Consider the following 22,547-nt stretch of genomic DNA (forward strand, 5'->3'; position numbering starts at 1 on the left):
CTGCAGAGCGAGAGAGAATAAAGAAAAAAGTAGCTCTCACGTTTCTTTACCCTGCTAATAAATACAATGATGGATCATAATAATTCTGGCATATCAGGGGCAATTCTAGGATAGGTGGTCAGGGCTTCCATCGTGCCAGGACTATGTTTTTGGAGATGTGAGCGTTCGGTGGGGGCTTACCACACAGAATCCCCCTTTTAACAGCATGATGATGATGATGATGATGATGATAATAATAATAATTATTGAAACTTGTAATCTGCGAGTCCGTATGTGGGTCTATTTAAAGTATGACGAATGGTCAACATGCTGTTTGGTTTACGGACTGGAGAAAGTAAAGGACACAGTTGAACCAGGAGACAAGGAAGAAAACGATAGTTAGTAAATTCCGAATGAAAACAAAAGGAATACGAGTTCTAAATCCAAGTCAGTGCTTGGGATAGCATTTAGACTAGCTGAAAAGGTCTAAATGATAGGGAAAAAAAGCAAAGGTGCTAACAAAAAGACACCACTTAAAAGGAGATGTGGCCTAGTATGATGAAGGAATACAAGAAAAAGCTAAAGTACTGAAAAAGGACTCCATCAAAAGCTTGGAGGCTGATGGTAATTTTTCACGCTAGCTGAAGAGGACAAAAGTATAGCTGCAGGGAGGACACACAGCTCACACTGGAAACAAAACCAAGAAGGGCAACATTTAACAGTACACCAGTATGAGCAAAGCATCGATCGTCATTTTAGAATGACCTACATTTCGAAAGGTCATTAATGGGTCACGGGGAGCGACGTCTCATCAATCAGCTAATTAGCATCTCAGTGATAGACGAGAAGATGAAGGGATGGAGCAGGAGCACTCATTTGTATTCGGCCCCTGCGCACTGCAATGCTGCCACCTAGCGGTGCCGTGCCGTCCATCGCTCCATTCAGTGTGGACAAGTTTGAAAAGGGCATCCATCCGTCCATCCATCAACCGTGAGGGAGGTCATTTATTTAGAGGAGTCACGTCTTTTGCCTTTTGATCAGAGGGACGGGCCAAAGGCTGGTAACGCTAATGAGGCAGAGCACCGGCTGCGCGGCAAATGGAATGCTGCTCCTTTGCCACAGTCGGTATGTCGATAGCCAAAGAGTGAAGCGCTGAAAACGTGTGCGGGGGGAGAATATCTATTCAAGATACAAATACCGCTGGGAGGCGGGCGGATGGGCATCATTTGAGTCATCTGCTTGTAGCGGCTATGTTGATCCACAAGTGGCGGCCATGCAGGCTGCACGTCAGCAACTTGATGGAATCCAAGAGAACGAGTCAATAACCAAATGGCACACATGCAGGCAGAGTGGAAAAACAAAGAGGCCGCTGTGTGCTGGACCCGTCAGCAGATTGGTTCCCATGACAACATGCAGGAAATTGTGGGAACAAACAGGTGAGAGACACAGTTTTTACAAACAGCCGCTGTGTTTGGATGAACGCAAGTCTACCGGAAGATTCCGAACAATGCACAGAGAAGAACCGGGCCAACTGTAAGCACTTCAATTAAGGGCAGCAGTAGTAATGGAAGAAAACCAAATTAAAGCTTCTACGTCATCTACCATGGAGCCTTCCATCTTGCACCAAACTAAAGGCACAAGCGGCCTCCATGGCAACAACTACTGGTCTAGTCACGTGACACAGAAAGCGGCCATGCATGCGCTATGGACACACAAAACGAGGCGAGGCTCGCGTTCCCAACAGCGCTGCTTCTACTCGCTTCTTGGCTTAGTGCACTTTAATGATGTCAGTAACACTGCACATTGTTGCATACAGGGATGCACTCCTTTCCTGTTTGTTTTGTCTTTCTGTTGCCTCAGGCTTTTTTCTTGCAGTCATGAAAGTCACAGCGGGCGGTCTTCTGCCTTTGTCAGCATTGGAACAGCTCTTGAAGGGAATTCCTTCAGTCAATAGGACACACACACCAGGTTGTCTCACTAGGACATAAATGTAGCATAAATCTGACAAATGAAACAGAAGGCCGAATAAAGAACGACTAACACACACATCACAGCCAAATGAGCCGATGTTCCCCAGACAGTGTGTAACTGCGCTCCCTAGCGGCCGTCGGCATCCAATCCAAAACAAATCAAAAGGAACAGGCAGGAAAAAAGCATCGGCTGACACGACTGCGGACGCTCCTGGCGACTTTCATTCTCAAAGTTAGCTTTTGGGGCGTCCAAGTTCACTTGAGTGGACTCTTGCGCTTTCGGAGACCTTTCATCGAACACAAACTGCACCCCAACGCGGTCATCGCGTTCGTGCGTCTCGATTGAGAGCCGGCGAAGCACTCGCTGTTTGTGGCACCCTGTAAGCTCAATGATGCGGGGAGAGCGAGGGATGAGTCACCGCCGCAAGTGTCAGAAAATCAGAGCAGTGACGCAGCACTTTCCTTTTGCAGGATACAACTTTGACGGGGAAGGCGAGCATCCCGGTTCGAGGGAGCCTCTTTTTCCTCACCTGACATTTTGTACATAAACGGTGTATATGCCCCTTCACGCAGCCACAACTGATGTGTCCCACTGAGACTATTTGTGAAGGTCACCGACATAGTCTGCAAGGACGTGTCTGCAAAACAAACTAAAAAAAAAAATGCACACGCTAAAAATACAAATCTTTAAAATTTACGAAAAAACACTGATAAACATTTACTAAATATTCTCTACAGGGGATGGAGGGAAAGATTCCTGTGAAGTACCCATAAGCATATTTTAGAGCGGGGGATCAGTGTAACCCCCCCCTTAGCTCCGCCAATGCCTACAGGTAAGCCCATTAAGAACAGATTCTCATTGACACAGAAGGTCAAAGTATTAGCAAGTACAAATTTACCCCCAAATACACGATTTTTTTCTAATAGCACATTAATTTCATTCACAAGCAAAGACAAAAAATGCAAAAGCATTGAAGCAATGTTACAACATTGTCTCAAATTAGCATGAAACTTTCACAATATTCAATACAAAAAAGCAAAGAGTTTACTACAAGGAAAAAAATGATTTAAAAATGATGAGAAGTCCTTCATGAAAAAATTATTTACATTCAGGGGAGAGTTGGCTTTTGTTGACATCTTATTCAAAGGAAGTAGCTTTGCCATGAAATTGACACGATGCTGTTTCTGTTTTCTTTGATGGGGCCATAAAAGCAACAATGGCATTGAAGTTGGGCTTCATGTGATGAGCGCCGCTGCAAAAACTCCTGTGCGGGTGACCTTTCGCAAAGGTCATCAGTTCTGATGAAGCAATGTTGAGTCACGGGTACATTTTGAGGAGCAGGAATTTCCCAATCATCTCTGTGATGTCCAGCTGCATCACGGTTCGTGTGGTGCATACCAAATAATCTTTACATCGTCATCATCCTCATCAAGATCGTGCCCATACGCCAATGAGGACAAATGCGTCCCAAGGAGCTCCGTGCACGTAAACGCTCCTCCAAGCTCCCTCCCTCCCTCTGGATGCTTTTCATCCCGCCTGGCATGATTCAAGATGACGCTGGCGGCTCAGGAGGAGACTTTGGTGACGTCACGTGTGTGGAGGCGGGCGGGCGGACGTGCATGCGACGTGAAGACGGCAGCCGACTCACCATGCCAGCCAAGCGCCCAGGCAGGCGCGTGATGCTAACTGCCTAGAAAAAGAGGGAGCAGACAAAGAGGAGGAAGAGGAGTAGGGGAGAACATTGTTTCTTTCTTGCAGGGAACGACAACAAGGCAGGTCAGCCCCCTTCCCCCCTTCTTCAGCGAGACGTGCTCCCGCGTCCACTCGCTCGTACTCCCGCGTCCGCTCGCTCGTACTCCCGCTTCGCTGCAGCTGAATGACAGGTGAATTCTTGTTTGATTATGCGTTGCCGCTACTGCTGCTGCTGCATGAAGTCCTCCGCTTTGCAGGAGCTGCCAAGTCTGGAAGTCCATTTTACATTTTTTTTTTTTTACTGCAGTGATGTGCACCGCACAGCCGACAGGGTTTTGGGGGAAAGGGGTGGTCTTAGTCGGCTGTGGTGACCTTCCCAGAATCACACGGAGAGGGAGGAGCAGCTGGGGGTCTTGCTGCTAGCCCTTTTTCCTCTCTTTTTGTGAATGGAGCTCCAAATAGCTTTTGGCTCACTGAGCTAAAATTAGCAGGATTTTTTTTCCCCCCTGTAGACTGCATCATCAGCATCTTCTGATGAGGATGTCGAAGTAATTCTATAAATTGCACACTCGCGCAGCTTGAGAATCGCGCCTGCCCTAGAACGTCATGCACCAATTTTAGAGGCGCTCTAAAAATAGCTTTTGTTGATAATGCCCGAGACCTATTCCTCCGGATGAGGACGAGAAGCCTTCCGATGGAAGCCTTTATCGGTATGTCGATTTGTTCCATGCGTGTGTTCCGCTGCATGAAGAATGGTTTACGTGCGCTGTTTTTAGTGAATGAATGAACGCACGAGTGAGACGACGGGGATGGCAGCCACTGGCCGTCAGCCTCCCCTCTGCATTATTTCGGTGCCGTTTTCTCCACGTGCCGATCCCGACCCGCTTGACAAGCTTCCGTCCTTCCTTTGCACTTCCTCTTTCAGCCATGACCCTGTCGTTGGCGGCGGCCACCGCGAGTGGGCTCAATTCCTCCTCCCCCCTGGACTCATCCACGCCCTCGTGGTCGTGGTGGGGTCTCTCGGAAGAAGCGTCCAACTTTTCCTCAGAGCCGACGGTGCAGATGAGCCCCGAGTTGCGGCCGGCTGGCCCGGAGGTGAGCCCGTGGGACGTGGTGCTGTGCGTGACAGGCACGCTCATCTCCTGCGAGAACGCGCTAGTCATCGCCGTACTTTTCTACACGCCTACGCTGAGGGGGCCCACCTTCATCCTGATCGGCTCCCTGGCGGTGGCCGATCTCTTGGCCGGCCTGGGCCTCATTCTCAACTTTGTCTTCACCTACCTGGCCGACGGGTCGCCGGAGCCGGTCAGCCTGCTGTCGGCGGGACTGCTGCTGTCGGCCTTCTCGGCGTCCGTCCTCAACATCCTGGCCATCACGGTGGACCGCTACCTGTCGCTGTACAACGCGCTGACCTACCACACCGAGCGGACGCTGACCTTCACCTACGTGATGGTGCTCTTCATCTGGCTGTCGTGCGTGACGCTGGGCCTGCTGCCGGCGCTGGGCTGGAACTGCCTGCGAGACGAGACAGCGTGTAGCATCTGCCGGCCGGTCACCAAAAGCAACGCCGTGGCGCTCGCCGTGGCCTTCCTGCTGGTCTTCGGTCTCATGATGCAGCTCTACCTGCAGATCTGCAAGATCGCCTTCCGCCACGCGCAGCAGATCGCCGTGCAGCAACAGTTTGTGGTTATCTCCACCACCAAGGGCGTCTCTACGCTGTCGGCCATCTTGTGTGCCTTCGGGGCATGCTGGCTGCCGTTTGCCATGTACTCCATCGTGGCTGACTCCAGCTACCCGGCCGTGTACACCTATGCCGCGGCGCTGCCCGCCACCTGCTGCTCCGTCATCAACCCCGTCATCTACGCCTTTCGAAACCCGGACATCCAGAAATCGCTATGGATGGCCTGCTGCGGTTGCGTCCCGTCCAACCTCTGGCTCAGACCGCGGGCCTCCAGCGACGTGTAGCCCGGGAAGGTGGAATCTGGCGGCGGAAGCTGATACTCTACACGTGAGCAGCCGGAGATGCGACCTTGGGGCCGGCCAAACTCTCTTTGAGGCCTTTCTCAGGAGTAGCATGAACACCAGGACCCTGTCGAGCAAGCCTGACCCACAAACAAGGCCATGAGGCGGAGGCTTCAAGTGTGGAATCATGTCATCGTTCCATTGAGTTCCATCACAAGCACATTTGGACCAACGAGCGCACAATCCAAAGCAAAAGTAAGAGAGAGATAGCATGCGTCTGGTGTCAATGCTAACCCTCCTGCTATGCGCGAGGGAAGCATGTGGCCTGAATTAGGCACCAAGGACAGCGCCACGGCCAGTTGGGCTGGCGGCCGGGGTGGGCTCGTTTCCTTCAGTGTGCCTCGTGATCGGATCACAGCCTCTTCTGTCAACGGCCTGATTCAGAGGAAACAATGTGACAAAGTGCTCTTTGAGCTGGTATCTGCTTTCACAGAGCCATCAAGATGTGCCATCTAAGTTTTTTTTCCGTAACGTGTTTTGCAGAGACGACATGAAATGTGTCGACGACGTTCAAATGTGGTATTTGGGGGACTTGATGGTGAACTAGAGGGGAAATGGTTGGTGAACACAAAACCAAAAGCGCAGGTTGTTGGCGTGCATTCTAACTTGCGCACATCTTTCACGGCCATTCAGTGTCTTCTTTTGGCTCTCATGCAACATTTCCAACAATTTGTCAGAGACACACCAAAGCTGGCTGTGAGGTCAGCATAACCATCAATTAATCCTTCTCTCTGAAGCACATGTTTTGCAGTCAACTCTTGCACAGAAGCTAACTTTTGGTACACGTTAAGCTAGTTATAGCGCATACAGTGCGTGAGGTAGCTCGTGGGTATTTGTCGTTATCGCGAGATGATTGTTCAGGGTAGCTTGGCGCCGGTAGAACACACGGATAAATGAAATCTTCTGTTAGCAACACGCACAGCTCCAGAATTTGGAGAAGGAGAAAGGGGGGCATGTGACTAATACATAGGGAGCTCTGAAAATAATTAAAATAAATATAATTAATTATACTTAATCAAATAAAGGGGCTTAAACGAGGCTTTAATCATTTTTGAGGAGGTCATAGCCCATCCTAGCTCAAGTGTAGCGCCATCCCCAAGAAGTCATTCTGGTGAATGTGGCATCATGTAAAACAGGGGTTCCCAACCTTTTTTGCGCCAAATGAATAATACATTTATATAAATAAATAAAACATTTATAATAAATATATAAATACGATTAACTAAAATGATACGACTGGCATAAAAACAAGTATAAACGACATAAAAATAAAACTCACCATTACGTTGAAATAGTGGGAACACTGAGCCTTATCATCTCGGCGTAATCGGAGACAATGACACCCGAAGTGGTTAAGGTTTGTCTTTTAACGCAGGATGCTTGGTCTCCATGTGCCGAAGCAGTTTTGAAGGCTTCATTGCCTCGTTAGCTAGCCTGTCGCCACATATTATGCAGAGTGGGCTTGGTCACGTGTGGCGATAAACCCATATTTTAAGTAGGACTCCAGAAATATTCTTTTAAATGCAGCTTTCCGATTCTTAGAACCTCTTCTTCTCATTGAGTTTTTTTCCCTTTCCGAAGAAGCTTTCCAAACATCTGTTTCTTGCTCATATTTGCTTGCTTCTCGGGCTCGACTGAGGTGACATGTCACGTGACCGAGACGAGCGTCTTGACTCTGACCCGACGGATGTAATTGGGAAACAATCGCCAATTTAAAAAAAAAATATTTTTCAAAATAAAATTTTACTCATTTTTGCTAGCTTTGCGGGCTCGACTGGGGGAAACATGTCACGTGACCGGGACGAGCGTCTTGACCTGAATTAATTGACCGTCAATAAAAAAATAAAATAAAAAATTCTGTGCGGATTGGCGGCCTGGTACCCAGTGACCCACGGCCCGGTACCGGTCCGCGGACCGGTGGTTGGGGACCCCTGATGTAAAACATCCTTTGTCGTATTTATTTGAATCACAATTCATCTCTGTCATGTATGAATATTAAAGCATTTCTGGAGCAAGAGTGGAGCGAGCACTCACACAGCCAAATTGAATGAAATCATCCCCATTAGCAAACACACACATGCTCGCTCACACGACGTGATATGGAGTTGACATTCTGATCCAAGCAACTAATTGTATTATTTTTATTATGCAATTCTGTACAGAAATGTCTATTTTTGTAATGTTTGATCAGGGGACATGTCGGCTGCTGTTCCTCCTGCTCACGTTGGGAATTTTTTTTCTTTTTTTTTTAATTCTGGGACAAATGGTGCGTTAGGAAAAAAGGGCCATACTTTCCACCTTGCTGGTTTTTTGTTTGTACGTGTCTGTCGGACAAAAAACATTTGACATCTTTCATTCTGCCTGAGCGCTTTTGGAAAACATACGTACGGAATGTCACGCTCATTTCTTCTTCATGTATTCCCATTCAAGAGTTGTTTTCAGTCACTTTTGGGGTGTCCAGCATTCACACAAGGCTTTCAAATTACTGGGCTCAGGTCAAAGAGTCCGAAGTCGGTCGGGAATGAACCCGTGCGCAATTCAGGAAGTCCCACATACAGGATCGATTCAGAAAAACCGCGACAGAGCTAATATATGGACCGAGTATGGCCTTCATTGACAAATGTTATTTGAGTTGCATGTTGTGTTATTTGTGTGAATGCGTGCGTGCGTGATACTGTGACCGTTTAAACAGCATCAGGATGAAAAAAAAAACCCGCACTTTATATGTGGGACACAATTGTTGCACTTGTATGTCGAATGTAGAACCGTGAAGAGAAAGATTTATTTTTACTATTGTACATGAATAAAAAAAGAAAACGTCTGACTGTGAAATCAGAAAATAAAATGAAGTCAAGATGGTGAGCGTTTCTTATATGTTGCATCACGGGTGCAGACATGGAGGAAGAATGCCATCGGGTTGTCACAAGGAGTTTCACGATGACAAACTTCGGCCTCTTGACGTCACAATACCCTCCCTCCACGCACCCAAAATAAATGGTAGCCTTTCCAACCTAGTGATGCACTTCATTTTCCAGAATGCCTAATGCAAATAGCAATCTAATTTTCTTTTCTCCCTTGAGTTCCATGAGTTGAGTACCGTAAGTTTGATTTCCGCATATGATGGTGGGAATGTTTGTGTGTGACCAAAAAAAAAAAATTGGCAGCCTCCGCCCCTCCCCTCCAACACACACAACAACAAAAAACCAACGTCATTTTAGACCTTGTGTTTTTGTTGTTGACCGAGTATTGATGACTGACGACTGAAATCCAAGGACAGTTTTTGACAAATGAATAAAAGAAAGACTAATATTCAACATCCATTAAAGACACAAAGTGAGCATTTATTGTCTATAGTTGCATGCATACTCGCTTACAGCAAATGTCTTTGAATAAATAAGAATAATCTGACTGCAGCATTTTGCAGATGTCAATCCAATACAGCACACGAGATTGAAAACTTGACATGGGCCTGGAAAACGTTTTCTTAGAATTACATCTATGGAACTATTTAGCTCAAACAGTAGCATTCAACAGTCCATTCAACTCACACATTTTCATGTTTACTGTGTGTCATCAAGTATTCTATCATCACGATTGCAAATAAGTCAATTATTTGACTGGTTTTCTTCTTTTTCAAAGCACAATGTTTCAGTTTTGGCCTAAAAAGAAATTATGAAATAATACTACAGTAGCAGATGACTCACAGCAGTGCATTTCAACAAAACAGTCAAGTCGGAGCTAAGTGAGGACGTCGCCACATTAACGCAACTTGTTATTCAAATAACAAAAAAAGACAAAACAAGTTACAACAAAGTCACTGTACAATTGTTCATTTTGTCTACAGTAAAACACCTCCACACTTCTCTCAAGTCAAAGAAGATTCAAAACAAATAACGGCGAAGCAGAAAACGGGGTTGGCTAATTGCTGGCGCTTAACTGGCCGCTTTGGTACGTCAACAAACGTCGCGTCTGTGGACACACCTGACTAGCTTCATGTGACTGACGACGGTTAGTTACGTGTGCTCATATGGGGTAACGGTTCCTTTTGTTTTTTGTTTTTTTTAGATTTGAAGATCAGTTCAATATTAGCAGATACGTTATGGTCACTTTACAATGATGTGAAAATGTGTCGGCAAAGTGTGCGTGAGCTCACCGGAGATTTTTAGTCGGACCACTCATTCTCATCCAGCTCGGAGTCGTCGTCCGACTCGCTGTACTCCACGGCGATGCGCCGAGACAAGATGGTGGCCACGTCGTTGCCGACCGGCTCGCGCTTGGCCTCCTGCTCCCTCTGCTCCTGTACCTTCCTCAGCTGGATACCTGCAGCAAAAGAGGAAGATCCAATCAGCACCGGTCCAATTGCAGGCGTGAAACGGCGCACCCGTTGCAATTCTTCTTCTGTTAAATGTTCTCTCGACCCGGATAAACAAAAGTTGGATGCTTCAATTTGGTGAGAGGATAAAAGTAACGGAGACCCACCTCTGCGTATGGCAGCGAGCAAGTCGGAGCGGGCGTCGCTCATGGGGATCATGCCCAGCACGGCGCCCTTCCTGGCAGGGGGCGCGGCGTCTGCGGTTCCCTGACCTGCGGCGGCGCGCGTGGGCGAGGCGTGCGCCTGGTGGCCCACGGAAACTCCAGGCGGAGGTGGCGGCGGGGCGGCCGGCGGCGCCCCGGAAGGGGGGTGGGCGGGAGAGGGGACATAGTTGACGGGGGGCGGAGGAGGGGAGGGCGAGTAGGGACGGGAGAGGGCGGAGGAGGCGGGGAGAACGGCTGAGGCCGCTCCGGAGGGCGGGCCGGGTGTGTGGTCGAAGGCGGTCTGGGCAGAGGGGATGGTTGGGGGAGGTGGGGGTGGTGCGGGCGGGATATAGTACTCTGGAATTGTGGAGGGCTGGTTGCCACTGCGGGGGAACAAAACCATTTCAGAGGTCAGATGTCAGACACGAGCTCGGACGAATGGCAATGGGCGTACCCGCGGTAATCCTTGATCGACGGCTGCCTCGGCCCATTGACAGTCAGATCGCCAGCGGCCTGCGTCGCCTGACCCGACGGGGTCCGGCCCAGGGAGGCGGCATGGCGCCCGGCGGGCCCCGCTCCTGCCGCAGGTTGGTTGGCCGGCCTGAGCCCCCGATCCAGCGACTGGGTCTGCGCGGCCGCCCCCGTGTGGTCCCTGGCGTGGCGGTCTGAGGCGGCCACCTGGCTGGAGGGGTGGCTGGGACTGGCGGGGTACGAATCGGATGCCGCCGATCTGACAGTGAGGGGCGTCAGTTAAAGGCGGCGGAGCAAAAAAAGCTCATTCAGCAGTGTACCTGCTGTCGGGTGACAAGGAGCCCTCAGGAGAGGTGCCGTGGTAAGGCGACGGCGTGAGCCTGGCATCGGGTCGGAACTCCTTGTCGTAGGCTAGAACATTCCACTCCTGACGCCGGTTACGAGCCTTGCGCACCTTGAAGAGAGAGAGAGAGAGAGAGAGCGAGAGCGAGAGAGCGAGAGAGCGAGAGAGCGAGGGTGACAGATGATGTGCAGTCGTTATGGCAACGACACATGCGAATAAACTCGCTGGGTCTTTTGGGGCTTTGGTGCTCCCTTCCACACTGACCTTCTTCACTTCTCTCCCCGGGTCGTCCACCTGCCTCTGCTGCTCCTGCTACACAAAGACAACGCAGACACTTGATTGCGCGTTACGCTCGACTTTGAAAGGTGGGTGAAGACCCCGTTGTCACGGCGTCACACGTACACGCACACACGTGCAGAAATAAAACAAAAAAATTGCAGATGCAACACAATGCAGATATAACACAATGCGAACCAACATAACACAAAACACAGGCAAGATGAGCGTGTGCGTGCTTAGACGATACATCCTCAGTGATGTGTGTGCGTGCGTGTGTGTGTTTGTGTGTCTGTGTGTGTATGTGTGTATACGTGAGTGCGCGTGTTGGCGGGGTGAAGGGGGAGAGCTTAGGGAGCGAGGTCAGGGGTCAGGGTTGTCTTACACAGATAGACAGGGGGCTCCTGAGTGGGGCCTGTCTGGAGTGGGACCTGTCTGGATGGGCCGGACAGCCCTATGGAAACACGGGAGACACAAGCTGCTGCGTTAGACTGAGAAGATGGAGGACGAGGAGGAGGAGAGGAAGGGCCTCAAAGAGGAAAGCCAGCTCGTGCTACGGAGTGCTAAAAAGACGCAATGCCGGCGGAGGCATGAGAAAATGAAGATATGTAGAGCAAGGTGAGCAAAGGCTTTGGGCGGAAGCTGGTCAGGGTCATGGTGGAGGTCCAATGAGATTGTAGATGATTCAAGTGTACGCCAACTGGCGCATTTGACACCGCCTGACCAACTTCTGCCGCGTGAGCAGCAGAAAAGAAAAAGAACAGGCAATCGAACGAGGGCGCAAAGCCAGACCGGCGCTCACCTTCTGCCGCCTCTTCTCCTTGCGCTTGTCCTCGGTGGCCTGCAGCATCTTCTCCTTCCACAAATTGAAGAAGTAAGACGAGTCCGTGTAGAACTTGAGCGCGTCCTTCTTGTCGTCCCTGAAGAGGAACGTTGCTCACTCACGGCACAAACATATATGTCATGTTGCGATGTGCACTGACCTGTAGGGGCTGAGGATGTTGAGCGGAGGAGGTTTGTCGCAGCGCCGGTACATCTCCACCACCGGGTTGGGCACCGACGTCCGGGACACTACCTGCTGGTCCTGGATGGTACTGCTCTTGAAGGCCTTCCTCATGTTGATGTCCTGTAGGGATACTGAGAACGACAACAGACACAACGTGTCATGCTGACATCCTCATGGGTGCGCTGTACTGGAGATTTAGCACGGTTGAGACACTATCCAAGGACTACCAGATGGCCACGCCCCCCCCCCATTGATATGGCATATGCTCCCAACATTCACTGACATTTGTGTGTGAGGGTGAGCCAATTTTTCAGGTATGTATTCCCAATTTGCATATGTTTCTCTGATGGCTTTCCTTTTGAAAATACATTACCTTCGTTGCCCATGTGTACGAATGGCAATGCAATGTCAAAAAGACATAAATAGACAAAGGGAAAGTCAAGTGCGGTTGAGATGTGCAGTCGATTGTCATCTCGGTGGAGTAACAGAATTGAGTGACAAGATGTGCTATCTGAAAAAACCACTCTTGACCAGCGGCGGAGCTGGACGGGAGGCCAGAATATATTTGGACCAGGTGCCAGACCAACCTCACAAAGAAACATACTGTAAATTTTTATCAGCGTTTTTTCTTTCTCAGAATTATTTGGATTGGTAATTTTTGTTTTTCAAACCCGCTGTGATATTCTTAGCCTCCCCGTGTTGCCCTCCCTGGGTTAAAAAACAACAACAGAAAAACTAGCTACACCATTGCCATTCCAAAATTTGCTGTCTAATTTGAAAAAAAAAGGCAATTTGGCAATTTGTATCAATTCCAGCGAGCCGTCAACCTTTTGGTTGCAACTAAAAGTCCAAATAATACGTTGATATTAATGGCAAGTACACGCAGCCACAGACGCACGCACGCTCGCTTACCTTCCTCCACCGTGGAGTCCAACTGAGTGACTTTGACGGCGAGCTGGTCAACGCGCTCCTGCAGGCTGCTCATCCTCAGGTAGAAGCTGTTTGCTTCATTGAACAGCTCCCCAAAAATGTCCTCAGCGTGACGACCTGCACACACGCACAGACTTTTCAATTTTAGTCGGACATAACTGCTAAATATATAGACATCTTCAGATATTGCTCAACAATATTGATTTAACACTAGCTTTCTCAAAAGAGGAGCACAATGTGATGTCTGAAGGAGGGCAATTTTTGCCGTAAAAGAATCAAGTGTAATTGCACATCCACAACAATAGGTGGCAGTGTCACTCGTATCTATCTATCTATCTATCTATCTATCTATCTATCTATCTATCTATCTATCTATCTATCTATCTATCTATCTATCTATCTATCTATCTATCTATCTATCTATCTATCTATCTATCTATCTGTCTATCTATCCGTCCGTCCGTCCGTCCGTCCGTCCGTCCATCCGTCCGTCCGTCCGTCCATCCATCCGTCTATTTATTTATTTATTTATTTATTTTTATTTATTTATTATTTTTTATTATTTTTATTTTTAAATCAAGCAAATTGATGCACTTCACATCTTTTGAACTAGTAATTCATTATTTATCCATGTTACCGTATTGGCCCGAATGTAAGACGAGTTTTCTTTTCATTGAAATAAAACTGAAAAAGGGGGGGTCGTCTTACATTTGGGGTCTAGACAATGGCTTTTTTCAAACTTGAGTCTTGAAAAAGAGGGGGTCGTCTTATAATCGGGGTCGTCTTATATTCGGGCCAATAAGGTATTATTTTTTGTAAGTTGACCAACATTTATTTTCTTTTGTTAATGTTAAGGACGAGATTTTATAGGCAAGGGATTTTATTTATAGCCACAGTGGCGAGTTTTGGGATGTAGTGCACGAGTTTTACAAAACGTTTACAAAAAAAGAAGAATCTAAAGACCAAAGGAGAAATTTGTTGTACTCACTGAGGCCTCCCAACTGTTTGATGATGGCGGCGAGCGTGCTGTTGGTGACGCATTCCAGCTCGCTGGTCACACCGTGCGGCAACGCCCCTCGGCACAGGTGCCTGGGCTCGATGCTCCTCTTCACCAGCGGCATGCTAAACACAAAACAAACACACACACAATAACAGTCCAGATAGAGGGTGGGTGAGATTCGCCTGGGTTCCTAAAGGTTCTGGATCAGTGGTTCTTAACCTTTTTGGAGGTACCGAACCCCATCAGGTTCATATGTGCCTTCACCGAACCCCTCTTGGGGGTGGGGGTGAGGGGGTGCTACCGGTGTGTTCGGCCATTCGCGGTCGAGGGGGGGTGCTACCGATGTGTTCGGCCATCCGCGGACGTGGGTGGGGTGCTACCGGTGTTTTCGGCCATCCGCGGTCGGTGGTGGTGGTGGGGGGGTGCTAGCGGTGTGTTTGGCCATCCGCGGATATGGGGCGTGGCGGGGCAGGGGCGGGGCAATGACATACCAGCTCTGCCGAACCCCTGAAGCCGACTCACCGAGCCCCTGGGGTTTGATCGAACCCAGGTTAAGAACCACTGATCTGGATGCTGCAGGGCTGCATGGTTGGCACCCCTTGTGGATCTAGAAGAGGAGCCACTGCACCCCCCTGAAATATGCAGCAGGTGCCAGGCCAAAAAATAATCAACATGTCCCCACATAATAAATTTTGGTCAGATTTTTTAAGAACTTGGGGACGGTTGAACATGTCATGTCGACATTTATTATCCTCGTTCCAATCTCTCAAGTAGAATTTCAACAATAATGAATCAATAAGCAATATGGTTGGCGGAGATGGAAAGCTCTAAGCGAAATTAAATTTTGGAGATGGAGCTGACTCAGATCCCGATGAGTGGGAAGCAATGATGTGATAGGGACGGAGGGTTGCCATGGCAACATGTCCGCTGAAAACTGCAACTTGCAGGAAGGGACTCAGGACGTTTGGTGTTGAACTTGAAACATGGATGAAGAGACCTTTACACACTTCTTCCTCCCCTTTAGCATTGTCCTCGTCATCTTCACCACCATCATCATCATCCATGTGTGTCTCGACCTTTTTTAAACCAAGGGCATTTGGCATTCGGAAAATCTCACGGCATGGGCACACCAAAAGAAATATCACCAAAAGTGTGAAAAGTAAAATAATGCTGATCTCATCTTAATTTCCTTAGAATGGAAATGTGGGCTCAAGAATAGGAGACCCCCCCCCGTCAATCATTTTGTTGGATAAATGGCAACAAAATGTCAGCTTCTGCCATCTAGTGGATTACTATTTCATTGTTCTGCCTGACATTTATCGCGAGCTTGGATAAGTGAACGGAGATAACCGACATTGGTTGCAGTCATACAGTTTGATTTTTTTTTTTTTTTTTTTTTTTTAGGGGGGGAGACAATTAGGTGTAATTGGATCATTCCTCGCTCTGTGCGACCCAACCGACTGACGCTAATGCTCTTAACGCTCCGTCTGCGTGTCCTCAGGCGACACGTGAAAACAGGTCTCAGGAGTCGTCTGTTCCAAGTTCAGAAGATAACTTGAAGCGGCCACGTTCACTTGATGCACCCAGTAAACAGGTCAGGAGCTAAAGCAGCGGCGGCGGCAGCCTCCCTGCCCCCCGCACAGCGCAGCACCCCCGGCGCCTCACAATTGAATGTGTTGATCTCAGCGCGGCCGCAGTCATGCGACAGAAAAGTGTCAGTGAGCTCGGGGGGCCCAATGGGGTCAACTTGGGGGTCTACTGGTGCGAACGAGTGAGGGAGGAGCGGGCTCAAGTGCCGTCTGACTTTGAGTGATTGTGACAAGACGGACGAATGCGAACACCACCTCAAGTTGGCACCAGTGAGCGCCTGTACTACATTTGAGCTCCTTCTGCCACAATTTGGTGACGTAAGAGCCAGAAGAATCTCTGCAGACTGCAAATGAGCACGAAGAAGGTGGAAAATGACTCCAATATTCCACACAAACGACGCTTGAAGATTCTCCAGTCTAGTGCAACATGACTGACACACAGAGCATGTCTTGGGGTTACCGTGGCAACCGGAATGTCCGAGAGCTCGGGCTAGAGAGAATGAATGAGAGAGAGAGAGAGAGAGAGAGAGAGAGAGAGAGAGAGAGAGAGAGAGAGAGAGAGAGAGAGAGAGAGAGAGAGAGGAGAGAGGGAGAGAGAGAGAAAGAGAGAGAGAGAGGGAGAGAGAGAGAGAGAGAGAGAGAGAGAGAGAGAGAGAGAGAGAGAAGAGAGAGAGGGGGGGGCGGATTGGTGCCTTGCTCGAAGGCATCTGGGGCAGGCACGTCGTCGTACATGCGATGGCTGTACACGATCCAATACGCACATACGCACATGGCACACACAAACTACACACAAACGTGCGTTGCCCTCCACGCGCGCACTCGTGTCTTGTTTGGAACGAGCTTTGTCCTGATTTCGTTCACGCACGCCCTTGCACGTAAATTCGTGAGACGAACACGCGCTTGGACGTCGACGACGGTCCGCCGCAAACACGCGTAAAGGGGGCGTGTGGAGGCATGGGGTGGGGTACGTTGTCAAGGCCTTTGCGGATGAAGCGCGTCTTCGTATGAGAACGCGCGCGAGGGGCCTCATCGTTTGTGCGTGTGCACGCTCCCGCTTATGAGACTTACCTGGCCGCCTGGCTTGTCGCTGCTGCTTGCTTCTCGAGCCTTCCGACGATTCCGCTTGTCCCCTCGCCTCCCACTCAGTTGACGGCGTCCATGTTTTGGGGGATCAGTGGATGGACGTGCAGACGGATGGAGGCTCGACTGTCGCCGGGCTGCCCGTGTGTGGTTTCCACGGTAGCGACGTCGACATGATAAGCATCAAGCCACCCTGCGGTGAACCACACACAATTTCCGGTATGAGTTTCACAACAAAATGCACTGCAGAATTTAACGACATGAGCTACTCAAATCGCTGAGCACGTTTGTTTTCAGGATTTCGACTACCAACGAACTATAGTTTGCATATCAACACTTTTACATATTGGGTTTTATTACAAATCACTCATTGCAAATGCAACATCTTAACATCTTAATGTGTGTGCGCGCGTGTGTGTGTGATGTCAATTTATTTATATTTATTTATAATACTGTTCTTTATGTACTCGTTTATCAAATGAATAGGAATGTCCGTTCTTCCGTGCGTGCACGTTCAACTCTGACGTCAGCGATTCCTTCGTTAAAAAACGGCCTCTCGAAATGATTTCTCGAGTAGTCATTGTTAAGATGACGTCACGTGATGGAAGCTGCTCAACAATAAATGGTCTCTTTAGCTGAATTTTGACCATAATCATCAATTTCAACTTTCAGGTGAAATTCAATTGCGTCACGCCCTACCAAGTACGTCCTCTTGCCACACGGTGTCGCTGTGGCAATAGAAACAAGTTTGCGATTCGCTGTCCGCGGTCCTGATCAAGATGAATATTTCATGGCAGAATGAATTCAAGTTGAATGTTGCATCGTGCAAATCACTACACTTTTTTAAAATTGATCTTTAATGATATTTAATGCTGATATTTTTTATGTATAGAATTGCAGTAATTTGAAGGCCCCCAAATTTTTCACATTACAATCTTTTCCCATTTTAAATTTTAGTTTTTAAATCAATCTTACATTATTTAAAATTGTTTCTAAATTAAAAAATGTATTTATACTTTTTACAAGTGGAGACAGGTGAGCAAAAGACATTTGTTGCTCAGAGTGTTGTTTCTACTGTGCTTATAACACCAGAAGACAAAGTTTAAAAGTAAAGTGTTGCTTTGAAAACATACATATTTCTGAATTGCTTTGCATATATTGACGTACAGTATGTTGAAACATGCAACCATTTTTCATTTTTCTGTGTGGCCTTCTGTGAACAAAGTTTGGACAGCTGCAGGTTGGATAAAAGACACGCGACCATCCATTGGAATCCTTTTTTTATGTCAATAAATTGCAACACCCCGCTTGAAAGAAATAAAACAAGACATTTGGTCATTTGCTCTGTGGTCGATTATTGTCAAAAAAAAAAAACTGCTGGCGACTTCCTGGTTGTACACAGGCAGAGTTGAGGATATATTTGTTGATGTATTCAACAAAAGTGTTACCATGCTCACACACAAATGAATCAATATTCCATTATGAGGCTGTGATGATATTGAATCGTTCAGGAGGTTACGGGACAACAATACAGCTTGATCTTTTGCAAAACGTTGTTGCCTAGCAACAAAAAGTCTGCTGCAAGTTTCCATTGAAGGACACACACATGCATTCTCTTCCTACGTACTGTAGTTATCTTCTCCACTCTGATGACAAACATCTCCTCTTTGACTCAATGCAACTTGAGTGAGAATCTCTTTTCACCTACTTAGGATAAATCGTAGGATCCCTCTGATGGGATGGATTTGGATAGATGGAAATTAGGATATTTTCTCGTAAATCAGGGCAGTTTGGATCAAATCAAACGTTGAGCATGAACCCAAGGGCCTTTGACTTCCCCGGCCAGCTCTCACACTCTTCCGTGCATTAGTGAGGGGATAGACGGACTGAACGAGCAGGAGGCCAGTGTGGTCACACTTGAAGTGCTCGCACCTCGTTAGCTCGTGCAGAAAAAAAGGCATTGTAGGAAAATGAATAAGGCGTTCTAACGTATGACCTCTGTGTTAATCTTTCTCATTTTCACAGTGCAAACGTGACCAGATCACATTTGCGGAAGACCTACTATGTATGTGTGGATGTGTCAGTGTATATATGTACATTGTACACACATATACACGTATATACACGTATAAATACATATATATAGAGAGATATATATACACACATATACATATAGAAACTCACGTACGCGCGTGCGTGAATGCATCCGTGTGTATACGCTCCCTAATGAATCCTTTGTTCTTGTTTATTTAAAACGATATATACAGACATACCAGGACACGCACACACGTACGTACGCAAACACGCACGCGTTTTAGATGGGGCACATAGCCACCAGGAGGCGCTGTGAGACATTCGTGTTTGGGGTTCTGCTGGCTTCCACTACTACACGGATGAGGCTTCCTCCACTTTTCAGGCTAGGCTGAGCCAGAAGAGAGCACGTCCAAAAACGTCACACGCTGCTTGTGTGGACCGTGGAGGCGGGGCTGCAGCTAATGAGCGACAGCTCCTGTTCCTCTGTTTCAGCTTCGGTTTCGGAAAAGGCCCCGCCAACGTCGTGGCACAGGGAGAGTCTTGGCACCACGCCTCCCGCCATTTGTGTCCCGTCGTCCGTGGCGTCCTCCGAGTCAGGTGGCGGCTGACCGCCGTTTCGACAGTTACCCCGTTCGGCGCTCGGCTTCCTGTGGCCGTCCACTCGGAGCGGCGTGACGGCATGCGACGACGACGGCGGCGCCGCCATAAGTGGGTTCTTGAAGACCTGGCCGGCCCCGACTACGTTGGCATTGGCACCCATGTTGTAGCGACAGCGGATGTAGCTGGAGAAGGCTCTCCTGTAGGTCTTGTTGAAGAGGGTGTACACGAGCGGGTTGACCCCCGACGAGATGTAGCCCACCCACACGAAGACGTTGAGCATCTCGTGAAGCAGAGACTCGCCGCAGGAGGTACCACACAGCACCAGGGTGACGTTGGTGATGAAAAAGGGACACCACATTACAAGGAAGAGGAAGAAGACAATTCCCAACACCTGGAGGCGGACACAGTGGGAGTAAAGCGGAAGTTGAAGTGATGGGAAAGACGGGCTGATGAAGAGAACGTTAAAAGCATTGCGCATACATATCCACTAGGGGGCAGTACGTCACCTGATTACTTTTTGATTACTTTTTACTCCTACTTACTCACGTTACTACACGTTATTTTATTAGATGCCGACAACATTCAAAGTTAATTGGAAGTTTTTATAGAATGAAGACATTTTTTTGCAAACATTTTTAGCTATACTTTTAAATCAAACACCAAGGCCTCTCTGCTCCCCTCAAGGTCTGGTGTGGCGGAAAATTCCACGCAGGCTTTAATTACAGCCTTGAGGCTCCAGATGCCCAGTCAAGTCGTAGCCGTTTCATCATATTGTGAACAAGTTGCAAATGCAATTCATCTTTCAAGGACGCAGGTTGTACGCCTACCCTCTTCTTAATATTTATTTTTGCACCAGAAATGGAGCTGAGCTGCTTGAGATCAGAGCTCAAAATTGCAGTACACAAATGATTTAACTTGAAGCAGCTTGACAAGTGCAAATATAAAAAGGTCACCACTCAGATTTCTGCACTCTCATCAAACTGCAACATTTGGCACTCTTTTCAAACTAAAAGCTCATGAAAAAACAGCCAATCCCACCTTGGAGGCCCGCCTCTCGTTCTTGATGGCCTGCATCATCCCCCGTCGCCCGTGGCAACCGCCGCCTTCGCTCCGTCCGGGCCCGGCGGCCGGCGAGCTGAGCTGCGACGTGGCCTCTGATCCCGGAAGGATGCTGACGCTTTCCGACGTGGAGACGCTGAGGAGGATACCGGGCTCAGACGCCGGCTTGAGCTCTGTTTTAGGAGAGGCGTCCATTTTAAATGTTGTCAAATTTTGGGAGGAAACCATCTGAGGTATACATACAGTATTTGCCATCTGAAAGTGTCCACACCCCGCCTATGGTAGACAAAAGTTGTGAAGCGGGAGCTCACCTGATGCTTCGGGCGAGGCTTGCGGGTGGATCTCCGAGGTGGAGGGCTGCAAAGGCTGCTGGGAGGACGTCTTGGCCTCGCACAGGAAAACAGTGGCCTGTCTCTGCAGCACTTGAATGGTGAGGCCGTACGTCACCACCATGATGACCAGCGGGATGAAGAAGGCCACAAAGGAGCCGATCAGTATGAAGCGCTCCTCGTTGAGCACGCAGCTGCCGTTGACAAAGACCTTGTCCTCGTTGTGGAGGCCGATCACCGGGATGGGCATGGAGACGCCTGCGAACAACCAAAGTGTTGTGTCGTCAAGCTTTTCACTTTCAATTCTTGGAGGAGGAGATTCTTTTGGTTCATCTCAACAAGCACAAGTCAAACGTAATGAGACAATGACGTCTTTTGGTTGTGGAGTGCCGACGCGCATCAAAAGTGCACTTTCTAAGGCTTGTTGCTGCGTTCTCTCTTGTTAGCGCGGAATTTATGCCTCACCTGAGAGGATGCCATTGAAAGCTTTTTATTCCAGATGCAAAGATTAAAAAAAAAAAAACAGCGGCCGTATGAATAATGGATTCATTTCACTCGACCGAGTTCCGTGTCTCTTGGATAGAATGAGAGAAAGTGACGGAAAGCGATTGATTGGCAGACAGGACTCAATATATGGATACCTATGGATATTGTCCAGACGGCGGCAATCTTCATCATGGCTTTGGTCCTGGAGTTGAAGCGGCTGTGCTCGATGGGGTTGCGAATAGCTACGTAGCGGTCCAGCGAGATGGCGCACAGGTGCATGATGGAGGCGGTGGAGAACAGGACGTCCAGGTAGATCCAGATGGGACACAATGCGCTGGGCAGGGGCCAAGCGTAATCTACGTTGACGACGCAACAAAAAAAGCAACTGTTAGTCCAATCCCAAACAGAGCTTTTCCCATTGGTCTTCCAGTTGGGGTGAGGGGGGCGGGGGCGTCGGCGGACTCACCGTACAGGATGTTGATGAGTGAGATGGGCATGACCAGGATGCCCACCAGCATGTCGGCCACCGCTAGAGACCTCAAGAAGAAATTGGTGGCGTTTTGAAGCTTCTTCTCCAGCGAGACGGCCAGGATGACCAGGATATTGCCGCCGACGGTCAGCGCGATGATGACCAGGATGAGCAACGCCGGCCAGTTCTTCTCCTTCATGGCCGAGCGAGTGACCCCCTCCCACGTCAAGTTGTCCACGCCGGCACTCGTCGCCACCACCGTGCCGAGGCTCTCGTTGAGCTCTGGCGAGCCATTACCCGACCAGGATGTCCGGCTGGCGACTTCCGGGGAGGCGGCGACGGTGGTCCCGAAGCCGCCGAGGGGAGCCGTCGCCAGGCTGCCCATCCCCGAGGAGAGAGCCTTAACCCGTCGGAGGTCGGAGAGGCATCAAGAGAGACTTACTCGACCGCTTTGGAGGCAATTCTTAAAACAACGAATGCCGATGATCATTTCAGGTTCAAGTTCAAATCCCATGCCAAAGGTTTCCACCTAGGAAGCTCCACAGCCCTCCGTCTGGATCTCAAGTGTGGGCTCGCGATGTTCATGGCACACTTGGAAAACGCTTACGGGGATGTCCTTTGTCACGTGGGAACCAATCTGGGGAGGACAGGATTCATAAAATGCCATTAAAGTCTGGAAATATACCGCTTGTCAGG

General features: G+C 48.8%; 3 protein-coding genes and 2 long non-coding RNA genes across 11 annotated transcripts in view; 2 read left to right on the forward strand and 3 right to left on the reverse strand.

Annotated features, from left to right (window-relative positions):
* Nucleotides 1-2,462: 2,462 nt before the first annotated feature.
* Nucleotides 2,463-7,327, reverse strand: LOC148403686 (uncharacterized). Its single transcript, XR_015857791.1, has 3 exons — nucleotides 6,944-7,327; nucleotides 5,266-5,744; nucleotides 2,463-5,157 (listed from the first exon to the last, which is right to left on the reverse strand). It is a non-coding gene; the product is annotated as an uncharacterized LOC148403686 (long non-coding RNA).
* Nucleotides 3,508-8,485, forward strand: gpr185b (G protein-coupled receptor 185 b). 3 transcript variants are annotated; one of them, XM_088372225.1, is made up of 2 exons: nucleotides 3,508-4,352; nucleotides 4,568-8,485. In XM_088372225.1, the coding sequence occupies exons 1-2, from the start codon at nucleotides 4,316-4,318 to the stop codon at nucleotides 5,605-5,607; spliced, it is 1,077 nt and encodes a 358-aa protein (XP_088228351.1). In that variant the 5' UTR covers nucleotides 3,508-4,315; the 3' UTR covers nucleotides 5,608-8,485. The 3 variants fall into 3 exon arrangements, with proteins under 3 accessions (XP_088228351.1, XP_088228360.1, XP_088228366.1); XM_088372234.1 differs by having other exon boundaries at nucleotides 3,508-3,833; XM_088372240.1 differs by having other exon boundaries at nucleotides 3,508-3,726.
* Nucleotides 8,486-8,984: 499 nt separating this feature from the next.
* On the reverse strand, nucleotides 8,985-17,093 carry LOC148403688 (actin-binding protein WASF3). 3 transcript variants are annotated; one of them, XM_088372178.1, is made up of 11 exons: nucleotides 16,863-17,093; nucleotides 14,194-14,327; nucleotides 13,188-13,322; nucleotides 12,253-12,406; nucleotides 12,072-12,189; nucleotides 11,655-11,723; nucleotides 11,258-11,305; nucleotides 10,971-11,104; nucleotides 10,634-10,909; nucleotides 10,144-10,562; nucleotides 8,985-9,984 (listed from the first exon to the last, which is right to left on the reverse strand). In XM_088372178.1, exons 2-11 carry the CDS (start codon nucleotides 14,324-14,326, stop codon nucleotides 9,827-9,829), a joined length of 1,644 nt encoding a protein of 547 aa, XP_088228304.1. In that variant the 5' UTR covers nucleotide 14,327; nucleotides 16,863-17,093; the 3' UTR covers nucleotides 8,985-9,826. The 3 variants fall into 3 exon arrangements, with proteins under 3 accessions (XP_088228304.1, XP_088228318.1, XP_088228310.1); XM_088372192.1 differs by lacking the exon at nucleotides 11,655-11,723 and having other exon boundaries at nucleotides 11,258-11,302; XM_088372184.1 differs by lacking the exon at nucleotides 11,655-11,723 and having other exon boundaries at nucleotides 16,863-17,091.
* LOC148403689 (uncharacterized) lies at nucleotides 16,469-18,215 on the forward strand. Its single transcript, XR_015857792.1, has 2 exons — nucleotides 16,469-17,093; nucleotides 17,547-18,215. It is a non-coding gene; the product is annotated as an uncharacterized LOC148403689 (long non-coding RNA).
* htr2cl1 (5-hydroxytryptamine (serotonin) receptor 2C, G protein-coupled-like 1) overlaps nucleotides 17,656-22,547 on the reverse strand; it is an 18,006-nt gene continuing 13,114 nt past the window's right edge. For 2 of the 3 annotated variants that reach the window (XM_088372207.1, XM_088372201.1), the window contains 5 exons: nucleotides 21,849-22,488; nucleotides 21,538-21,738; nucleotides 20,879-21,154; nucleotides 20,547-20,740; nucleotides 17,656-19,899 (listed from right to left, as the gene is read on the reverse strand). In XM_088372207.1, coding sequence (XP_088228333.1) covers nucleotides 19,327-19,899; nucleotides 20,547-20,740; nucleotides 20,879-21,154; nucleotides 21,538-21,738; nucleotides 21,849-22,236 — 1,632 coding nt within the window. In that variant the 5' untranslated portion in view covers nucleotides 22,237-22,488 and the 3' untranslated portion in view covers nucleotides 17,656-19,326. The remainder of the gene's footprint in view (nucleotides 19,900-20,546; nucleotides 20,741-20,878; nucleotides 21,155-21,537; nucleotides 21,739-21,848; nucleotides 22,489-22,547) is intronic. The other variant, XM_088372215.1, reaches the window with a different exon arrangement.

The sequence above is a fragment of the Syngnathus floridae genome, chromosome 1, assembly GCF_059516105.1.
Source record: "Syngnathus floridae isolate MCC-2025c chromosome 1, RoL_Sflo_1.0, whole genome shotgun sequence".
NCBI lineage: Eukaryota > Metazoa > Chordata > Actinopteri > Syngnathiformes > Syngnathidae > Syngnathus > Syngnathus floridae.